Raw genomic sequence first — 11111 nt, 5'->3', positions numbered from 1 at the left:
AGCTAGGAAAGGTGTATACAAGTGAAAATCCTGCAGACATGTTTACAAAGGTGGTCAACAAGGAGAAGTTGAGCTTTTGCTCATCTTCAATCGGCATTCAAGGATAAGAAGCCAGAATGGAAAGCAGTCACAGGTTTGGTTTGGAGATCAGTCTCCAAGTGAGAGATTGTTAAGTATGGAGCCTGATTTACCCTTGTAATTTTCTGTGGTAAAAGCGCACATTTGTAAGGCCCCCATTATGAGGAGAAGCCATCGTGCGTGAAGGAAAATCACTCACCGGAAACCAAAATTTTCACGGACAAGAATCAAGGGCAACTTTAAACTCCGCCCCCGAGACTTTTTTTTTCCGCCGGAATATTATGGTCGGACGGCGGCCGGAAAGTGATTGGAAAACAACCAGTCGGTTGGCCGATGGCCGGTTGTCGGAAGTCAATGGTCGGTGGTCGGAAGTCAATGGTCGGTGGTCGATGGCCGAATTCAAAAGCGGACTTGTCTTCTCAAGGGCGGCCACACATGGGCGGATTGGAGGGTCCGATTTGGATTTATTCGCACAAGGGCGGCTACACATGGCTGTCTCTCATAAGAGAGGGAAGCCCTTTTGGCCTATAAAAGGAGGCCATTTCTACACACATTTCATAGTGTGAAGTTGATGCAACAAGGTGAGTGTGAGGTGGTGAGAGTGAAGCAAGACAGGAGCTCCATTAAGGGTATAATCCCTTTGTAAACTACTTTTTGTTTTGAAGTACTAAAGCCATTGAGTGGCTGCTTTCCCGTGGACGTAGCCCACATTGGGTGAACCACGTATATCGTGTGTACTCTCTCTCTCTCTCTCTCTCTCTCTACTCTATAATCTCGTGTATATAAATCTGTCTCTCTCCATTAAGTAATCTACTCAATTATCTATTTAGCTACGTCTTATTTCCTAACATATTTTTGCCGCTCACAGCAGAACCATAAGAAGTGGATGCATTGCTATTACCACCCTTTCTTTGAGAAGCAATAAAAGCCTGTTCAACTGCACGTTGCCTAGTCCTGTTTTTTCTGGAAAGTGACTCTTGCAACAGCAATGTGCATAATGCATCAAACTTGACAAATTCAGGATTTCCTTGGGTCATAAGTCTCCAAGTACTAGCAAAAGTTTGGTAAGAATCTGGTAAGGCATCAAGAACAGTCTGCACAAGGGAACTGTTTGAAATGACTTCACCTGTAGAAATAAGCTGCTCATTGATATCCTTGACACTAGCAAGGAAAGTGTCCATATCATCTTCCTCATGCATAATCTTCGATCGAGCTCTTTATGCGGCAAAGCAATTTGAGCCTCATTGCGACTTGCATAAAGACCAGCCAAAATATCCCAAGCCTGTTTTGTAGATTTTGTTGAACGGATGTGAGGAACAATGGTGCGCTTCACAGACAACGCAATCAATGCATGAGCATGCCTATCCTTAACATCCCAACGAGCTTGTTCTGCCGTAGGCAAAACAACTCTAACAACTGCAATCCTTGCAGCAAGACCTGCAACATCCTCAACATCGCCTACATCCTCAGAACCAAGACGTACATCAATGCCCTACACAATGTTCCAAACGCCCTTTGACACAAGAACATGTTGCATCATATAAGCCCACGTAGGGTAGTTGTCCCCATCCAACCTTGTCCTTAGCAGCAAACATTTTGAACACGTCTGTGTTGTTGGTGATGGGCGTATATACAATGCTCGGGGGAAAAAACCTCCTAAAGAGGGAAAAAATGCCCCGGTAGTCCTAGTGTGTTCACACACATCACTATCACATGTATATGGTAACAGCAATGTCCATTGAAATCTTCATCTTAATTGTTCTCGCCCGAGGCGGGTTGGTCCAGCATCACAGTTCCTTCTTAGGCGCGGAACTTCACCGTGTCGTGTCGTTTCTCTCTCAGTTTTGTTCAGTTCTTTCAGTTTTCTCGCATGTGTTATGGTAGATTCTTGACTTGGAGTGTCAAGTCTATTACAATGGTATCAAAGATCGGTCGATTCTTCTTCTATGAATGATCCGATCCCTTTACTCACAACACTTATGTATTCAATCGACAAATCTTGCCAAAGAGATTGGCCCTAAAGACTGGCACCCCTTTCGATATTTCTTTATTTATTATTAATGCTTCACAAGTACAATGTCTCAGGGTCCTTGTCTCAACAATGCTCCCAAGATAATATGCCTGAGATTGAGGCCTTGATAGTATGTTATCTGGGATATCCGGTTGGTTGGAATGTGTCCGCGGCACAAAAATTAGGTTGGGTACTCCAAAGATTGCAATTCAAGCTAAGCTATTGGAAATTATCAACGTAGCCATTGCATGTGCGTCTGAAAATTGTCCAATGCATTATAATGGCTTACGCGTAGTTCTACTTATTACTTCTAGCCTCATTAGTGGCTTGGGTCCCTTATTTCTTGCATGCTGAAGCATTTATAGCACCCATCCTCCCACGAGAAGGGGTTGCGGCAGATAAGTTACGCACACCTAAGCGATTGGGAATTAATATTTTGGATCTATGTCGACATGTTCTGGCAGGAAAGCCATGCTCATGCCTACTTTGGTGGAACAACAACTACTCTAGACACTCATGGTTCACATTTATGCGGGGGTATTGTCACGCCTTCTTTTAGTCATTGGCACCCACTTTGGGTGGCTTGATAGCCATATTCGTAGATGTCCCTTCACTTCGTCCCTTGTTGGTGATTGGAAGGTTGTTATCTCGCGTTTGTTCAAGTATGGTCGCCACTCCCCTCAAGGTAACTCCCTCTAGTTGTAGAGCATTCATTGGGGTAAAGCATTCTCACTTTCGTTCAAGGCTCTTCTCAACATGCATACTTTCTTTTGTAAAAAGGGGTATGCCACGTTCATCAAGAGGTGGATGACTCAAGGCAAGTTCTCTGCTTTCCTACTGCCGCTCTTCACAATGAGCTAGGACCCCATTATCGACATTTGTGGCAATAAATTCAGTAGCTGCTTGCTTGTGTTTCCCTATTGCCTCCATTATTTAAGGATTCTTGGCTTTCATATTGGAGTCTCGTCCATACTAGTTTTTGGACTGCATATCAACGGGATCAATTTATGCTTTACTACAGCCCGATGCATGGGTTGTATCTCGAAAATTAGTTGTGGTCACTCTCCGAGTCTCAGTTGTGGTGACAAAGAACAATGTCTTTTGAATAATGTACCACTTAAAAAGCGCATTTCCTTATTGCATGTGTGGCGCATCGTCCCCTCATTGTGTCCAATATCATGGGGCTAGCGAGACTGTGCCGCATTTGCTTTGGGATTGCCGCTGCTCTTGCACTTTCATCAGCAGTCAAGTGTCCTTTGCTTTGTGCCTTCATTTCCCCTCCGTGATCTTACACAAACGGTTTTGGATTTTTGGGGTCTTCCAATTGCAAGAGTCTCCGTTTGAGGTCATCTTCATTTGGGTCAAATTTTGGGTATATGGACCATACGGCACCAACAAAGCTCTCAAATGTTTCATGCCATGCAAATTGACTATTTCCCTTGCTTCAAATTGTCGCTTGGACAAGCACTACACTTTGCTCATGATGTGGGAGACATCTCTCTTTAAGCTTATAGGATTTACTTTGATTGTTTCTAGTGCGTCGTCTTTTGTACCTTTTATTTATTGTGGGTTTTCCTAGGTTTCCCACTTGTAAATTCAATCAAGATTTACCAAAAAAACGTGTGCGCGTGAGAGAGAGAGAGAGAGAGAGAGTCTGCTTGCCAAGTGATCTAGCAATAACCGAGCTCATTCCAAGGTTGCACGTAGAAGGCGTTGTACAATCGAGATGGAGCAGCAATACGCCATGGCAATGAGTATTAATATCAATATTTGATAGAACACCAAACAAACCCCCTCCCTTTCTTCTGCCGAAAACATGAGCACACCCCTTGCATAAATACCAACACAAGGAAGAACTACTTCCTAAGCTCCTATCATAACTTAGGAGATGCAAGGAGACTCTATTTGTCAATTCCTTAGTTACCCTGTTCAAATGGAGAACTTGTTGCCATAATAATTTGACTATGGCGTCCCTTCACAATCTTTCTTTTTATGCTTTATCCATCAAGGTCCAGGGTCGCGTGGCTGAAGATTTGGGCCCTTCATCTAAAAGCCGTAATCCACCAGTTGAGCCAATAATTATCTCTGACGAGTCAAAATCGGTAATTAAAATACAGTGTACTTGCGCTGATGAACAGTGTTTGTGCGCTGCTACAGGGAGATCTTCATGCTCAGACACCAGTGCTTGGCCCCTCTCCCTTGGACCTTGACGGCCGGTGGGAAAGGTCCTTCAGTGACCTTTTCCTCCGTAATCACTGCTCCCGCGCACACGGCTCCCGGCTCCCCGCCAGTTGCCATGCAGTCGCAGTGATTACGGGGAAAGGCCACTAAAGGTCTTTTCCCCACAACAAAACCTTCTTTCTCCACACATGCATTTCAATTCTACAATCAACATATAGCTTCGCTTTTGAGCAAAGACTCCATTGAGAGAATTTGCTTTGCATAATCCTCACGATGGTGAACAAATCTTGAATTCCAAATGAAGTGCAGATGGACTGGCTTTTGGATGGTGTTCAGAGGGGGGTGTTACAAGTTCCAAATGACTTATTGAAGCATGAGCTATTCTTATGCTGTAATAAACATCGTGTACACAACCACCACCTTCATAACTCCTCATTTCTATCACACAATATTTCTATACTCAAACACAAGAAGTTTTGGACAGATTTCTCACAATAATTCCCACATTATGACTTACCTCAACATCATGAGCTTTTGTGAGGGAGGCACGGCATACCTAGCTAGGTACGATTGGGGGTAGGGGACCGCCTGCCCGGTGGGGGCGCGGGTGGTCCCCTACCCCCAATCGTACCTTGCTAGGTATGCGGTGCCTCCCGAGCAGAAGCTCACAATGTTATGCATTGTATGAAAAAACGCTCAAAAAGGCTCCCTTTTCCTACATGAGAAAATTTCTAAATCTTCTTGTGAAAAGACCTCGAAATAACACAACACAAATTCTATTCTTCCTCCTTTACAAAGGCACTTTCCAGCTCAATTACCAACTCCATATCTACATTACAAAGCTGTACAAATAGGCTGAGCAAACACTTCATCATGTTCACATGAAAAAATGTAATAATACCTTCACAGAACAATTAGGAGCTATGATTAAGATAAGTAAACGAATCCTTGGGATTCAGGTACGTAAAAGACCCATCAAAAACCATAAAGAGGCCCTGGAAGCTCTCTTTTTTGTAGCCTGTTTACAAATCAAAAGCAAGTCACTCTTTAGAATGAAAACCAAAAATAGAGGGGCATTGGGGGGGGGGGGGGGGGGGGGAAAAGCAAACTGCAGGAAGTGTGCTTGTTAAAACAGAGTGCAAGGTTTTCATGTTTCACAACTATTTCAAGTATTTACCACAAAGGTCGTGTAATAGATGGGAACACATGGAGAGTGATACATGAGATATGCCCAACTAGAAATGAACAAAGCTGGTGGCCAAATTGATTATAGACCCACTAAAACTTGGGCGGAAACTCCTTGGCTCATACTTCCACAATAACGTGTGACTGAACATATTGACCAGCTTGAATCATAAGCAGCCTCTGGGCTGGAATAACAGAGTTGTGTGTGCCGCAAGAATTGCTGATAAAGAGGGGTAAATCGTTTCGGCACATCCAAGCAGGATGCCCGTGCCTCATACGCAGTGAATGAAGTAATTCAATGTCAGAATTAAAAAGTACATTGAATGAAAGTCTTAGTGGGTATGATACCAGGTCTGATAATCACCTGCCATAACAACTAGGTCCAGGGAAGGCATGGTAATGCGACTATGGCAACCACTGGAAAGTATTTACATGGGACTCAGCCAGTCGTGCATACATGGCAGCAGAGCATGTGCCCAACATGGCTGACCATACCCTGCACTGGATAAAAACAAAATTCAGAGATCCCTTTTTTTGAAGCCCAGATCACGCAAGAGGGTGCTTTAGGAGCACCAGATGATGAGAAGTCCTGAGCTTTTCTGGGTCTTTCTTTTTTGCAGTATGCCCGAGGAAATTGTAACAGAGAAGGAGTATCCAGGAGCCCTCAAGTTGGCAAAAACGAAAAGAAGTCTGAGTACTTGGAGCAAAGCAAGATTTGTGTGGTGTACTTGAGCATAAGCACCTAAGAGGGGGAGAGTTGTACCTGCACTGTGTACCCAAGTTGATATAAATAAAATACTGAAAGGGGCACTAAGTTTGGGGCCACTGGTTCTCCACCAAGTGATGGCCTCACCACTTGGATTGTGGCTTGTCTCAAATTGATGTTTCATTTTTATAGGTGGTCTCTACTTACGGTCCTCTGTCTCATGTGAGACTTACTAGTTTACAGTTCCGAGGCTGGGATAATCATCATCCATAGTGGAGATGTTGCATCTGAAGTCCTCCAGCAGTTCTTTTAGTTTGGAACACTTCTACTTTTGAGACCGGCAGCCAAGGTCTTAAGTATGTCTGTGACGGATTTTAGGGTTAGGGTTTCTGCGTCAAGGTCATAGACGCCTCTGATCCATGCGTTTGTTTGGCCAGGCACAGACTCACTCTCCCTAGAAACCTGGTCCATGCCAATCTCTTGGTCAAAGCCAAAATCCTATGTGCTATGACTAGTTCTCTGTATGTGGTGTTTGCATCTTTGATCGTTTGCATGACACCAGGACATTTGAGTGACCTTCGGATCTTGGATTAACTTTATTGAGTTTGGTAGGAACTGGCCGAGGGGTCTAAAACCGAGAAAAAGAATAAGGAGTTAAAAGGTTTACCAACTTACAAGTTCTCTTTGAGTGGCCTAAAAAAAATAAAAAGGCCCCCTAGCAGATTAAAATCAGCCCTATGCCTTTGCTTGCGTGGCTGAATGTACGGACCCGCAATCTGCGCCGACAGTTGGCTGACTGTACGGAATTTTCAGTGAATTGCCACGTGGCAGCCTGTATGGAATTCCGCAATTCTCAGTGGCAGCTTTTTGCAGTTTTCAGCGCATGTTTGTAGGAACAGAGCTTTTGGATGCCAAGTGCTTTTACGTCTTCAGCTTTTGGGGCTCTGCTTTTGGCATTGCTTGTACTGTTTATAAGGAACCTTGGGCCTCTCACTTTGTAGAGCATCTAGACATAGAGTAACAGAGAGACTTGGACCCTCGAGAGTTGTACTGTTTCCATATGGTCCCTTGCCCGAAGTGATTACAATGTCGAAGAGGACATCAAGAAGTTTTGGCTAGGGCAGCCGGGAACCCTCTCTATGCTAGCATCCTACACTATGACATAAGCAGAAAGCTTAAGTCCACCTCTGGAACACCTCCCATGGAGTATTTGAGTATATCACTGTGATTATCATTTGCTTATCTGACAAGTCCTCCTCCATCCACTTGGCATCAAGAGCACGGTAGTTCTTGAACTTGACCAAGTATTTTCAGTCCAGCTTTCCCTTCACTTTCTTTTCCTTGTGTGCCAAGATCTTCTCAGGTCAAAGGATTTCCTTGTCTCTTCCACCATATCTGCTCCTCAAGCACCAAATCCTCTGGCACTTAATCTTGAAAGCATAGCAGCCAGGTACGGGACAGGGCATATATACATAGAAGTATAATACGTGTACTCCACGTTTTTTTAAAGACCCCAGATAAAGAACATGGTTTATATATTATAGAGTGTTCTTGCATAGCCCTAAACATAAGTTAGGTATATACTTTATGAATTAGATGACATGGCACAAAAAATCACATTCAAATTCAACTTTCAGCTTTCGATAACCAAATTACCGAGATTCAGAACTTAAAAGTTAGTACTGAAACTGTAGCATGGAAAATGGTCGTGCTCTCTACTATGGGTGCTCCTCAGTGCAATATGCAAGAAACCTCACTCCAATAGAATACATAGTAGACAAGAAGGGAAATGGACAAAACAACTTAAGGGAACAACAAATGAAACAGCAGTAGGCTCCAAACACAAAGGAACTCGACTAACTCATGAACCAGTACAGACTCTAGCTCGCAGCATACTCAGCTCCAAGCCCAGGACTCACGGGTACGATAGGGTGTCAAGGCTCTATATGTGTAGGGAGAGTGCAGACGTGCAAGTGCTAAACTGATAATCGACCCAAGACTTTAGACTCGAGACAATTGAGAGTGTCCTTCATAACTAGAACAGTTGAGCATATATACAATCATAAAGAAGAGCCAACGGCTAACAAAATATCACTGACAGTCCAGCTAGGTCTATCGCGGAACTGTGGTGGTGGTGAACTGGCCACGGTATCTACTAGACCACCACTCCATGTATCTGTCACGTGTCACTGCCGACGACGAGTGTCCACCCAATGTGAACCAGGATCAACTATAATTGTAACTGCCTATCCCGTGCAAGTGACACTGTAGCCCTGCTACAGGCTGCCCGCCACAAAACCACTCACCATCTCGGAGTTAGACTTCCGGTTTAGACAATAATCTCAAATCTCTGTTGATAAAACACAGCAAAACAGCTCAATCTGGTTTCTCAAAGTAATCTTCCAAAATGAAGATACTGGCAGATAAGTATCCCAAAACCTCTGGCAGTAGTCATCCAATGTATCTTTCTTAATCATTCTCAAGTGATATCCAAGTTAACCTAAAAATTTTCTTAAATTTTAACCTCGTCGCAGGTGCTTCTTTGCTAAACAACAGAGTAAACCCCCATGTCTGTGCAATTCCTTTCAAGTAAGATGCCGCCCTTCGCAACTTGGAGTGTTCTGTGAACCAACCTCCAGAGAAGGGGACATCAAACTCTGTTGTACAAACTCAAGGGCTCGATGGGTGTCCTGGTAGCCTGAAAACATCTCAAACCTGACGGCCTGACCCCCTTCCTTGAACTCCTTGGTCTTCTTGCTCATCTGGTCACTGTCAGAAGAGGATAAGCTCTCCTCCTCTTAACTGCTAGATGGCCTTCCATGCCTTCTAGACTTTCTCAAAAATCCGCTTTTCTTGCTTTTTCTCCGCCTCTTCCGCCTTTTCTCATCCTCTCCTGAACTAGAGGACGAGAAACTATTGGAACTCTCTGAAGACGAAATCTGAGTCGCTCTCTAAACGAGCACGCTTCTTAGATCTGCTTGCCACCTCGAAACTCGACTTTCGGCCCAAATAACCGGGGAAATCCACCGATTTCTCTTCTTTCGAAAGTGCTTCAAGCCTTTCATTATCTTGTTCATCTTCTGATCAACAGCTCTATCCAGCTCTTCTTGCAAGCACAACTTCCACTCTTTTGCACTCATCTGTCCTTTAAGCTTTCCTCCCGACCTGAGAGGAGAATCAATGGCCTCACGCCATCCCGAGTGAGTCTCATCAATCGGGTAATTCTTCAGGTGTTTCACAAATCTCGGGTCTCTCGAGTACTTGATCAATCTTTTCACACACGTGTCAACCTGCAGTTGATGCTTGTACTCCGCTCTAGCAAACTTCTCCGCCGAAAATTTGCCCAAATCTTCATTCTTTTTCTCAGTTCCCGTGCCGGATTTCAACTTTTCTTTGCCTCCTATTGAGAGGTGTTATCTCTATCAGATTCTCCACGAGAACCCATGTGTAATCTGCAGTTCTTTAAGGCTTATGCCCTTTAAGACAGAGTGATGAAGACGGGAGCGCGCCCGATGCACGATGGACGAAGGGTGGGAGTGGCTAATAAGTCCGGGGTCATGACACGAAGATTCTTTCACAAAAAAAACTGTGTGCTACAAAATAGGGTCAGATCCTCCATAGAAGAATCTTTATGAGCTCTGATACCATTGTTATAGGCTTGGACACCGCAAGCGTGAAATCAATAGCAACACGCAAACAAAAACTTCAAAATCACTGAACTTTAATAGAGAGAGAGAGAGACGACACCATCCGGCATAGTTTCGTGCCCACAGGTATTGGCCCGTAAGTTTGGCACCCCTTTCGGTATTTACCTTTATATTAATGCTTGAGAAAAGTACAAAGTCCGCGGGTCCTCTCTGCTCAATCTGAGGGGGAAGAGAGGCCCTAGTTACAATTTATATGCCCATGGCCTTCTAAAAGCAGCACATGAAAAGCTTCAGGTTCTAAAAGCATCTCACCCCCAAAAGCTAGCGCTGTAGGCAGCAAGCATAAATCACGGAAATCCGTACACATTGCCACGTCAATAGCCAACGCATTTTGCGGACATTTGTGCAGCTTGCCACGCCAACACTCTTTACGCATTTAAAATTAATGCCTTGTGTCCCGTAGGCCCCATCGAAAGGGAGCCCATAAGTTGCAACAACTTATGTCTGTCAGTTTCCATTTAATCTCATTTGGGTGGACATGCCACGTCATCATTTTGTGACACAGGTAAATAGAATTTATCACTTAATATTGAAGCCAATTGATAAATAGAAAAAAACAGAGAGAAAGAAGATCGAGACAGTACTTGGGACCAGAAGATGGGCTCTGGTGCTCTGGTGCTGGCTTTTCTAATTTTGCAACTGCCTAAAACTGGGGCACTTGGTTGCTTTTATAGGCATAGGGAGGTTGGCTGCCCAAAATAGGGGCACAAGGGGCGCCTTGCTTTTCTGGGTAGAGAGAGAGAGAGAGAGAGAGAGAGAGAGAGAGAGAGAAATGAAATGTTATATTAACGTCTTCAAAAGGCCAAAGTGACCAAAGAGACCAGGAAGTTACAATGCGGTGTATCTGATACCAAGTCAGATTAACAAAATAAATCCAACTAGGGATAACAAGATATAAATACTGCGGAATCCTAAACTAAGCGGATAGGTGTGAAAGGCGAATAGGTGTGAAGGCGAAAGGCGTGAGATGTGTGAACTGAGCTATACAATGTGTAGACAATTTGGGAGGGAAGTAGAGATCTATCTTCATAGAGATCCATCTTCATCTGCACTCTGGACGATGAAAAAGTATGGCTCGAATTCTTTGCTATAGCCTCCTTCGAAACTGTGTAGCTCCTCTTCTCCATCGGGGTCGTCTAGATCTCCCTAGCTCCAATGCTCGGTCAATGAGAATGCCAGTAGTGCGGGTAGACCTCTCCACTGTTGGTTGCTCCTCTGTCTGTTCTTCTGGGTGTACAATATC

The 11111-nt window shown here is 44.1% G+C and overlaps 1 protein-coding gene across 2 annotated transcripts in view; it reads right to left on the bottom strand.

Annotated features, from left to right (window-relative positions):
- Positions 1–5030: 5030 nt before the first annotated feature.
- Positions 5031–11111, bottom strand: part of PAHX (phytanoyl-CoA dioxygenase (PhyH) family protein) — a 111006-nt gene continuing 104925 nt past the window's right edge. Inside the window, exons 9-10 of one of the 2 annotated variants that reach the window (XM_086517209.1) lie at positions 5888–5951; positions 5582–5819 (exon numbers count right to left, since the gene is read on the bottom strand). In XM_086517209.1, the coding sequence (XP_086373335.1) occupies positions 5763–5819; positions 5888–5951 (121 nt within the window). In that variant the 3' untranslated portion in view covers positions 5582–5762. Of the gene's footprint in view, positions 5289–5581; positions 5820–5887; positions 5952–11111 lie in introns of those variants that run through there. The other variant, XM_086517208.1, reaches the window with a different exon arrangement.

Source organism: Adiantum capillus-veneris, chromosome 7, assembly GCF_014529385.1.
Source record: "Adiantum capillus-veneris isolate H3 chromosome 7, ASM1452938v2, whole genome shotgun sequence".
Taxonomy (NCBI): domain Eukaryota; kingdom Viridiplantae; phylum Streptophyta; class Polypodiopsida; order Polypodiales; family Pteridaceae; genus Adiantum; species Adiantum capillus-veneris.
This window is presented reverse-complemented; position numbering and strand designations above follow the sequence as displayed.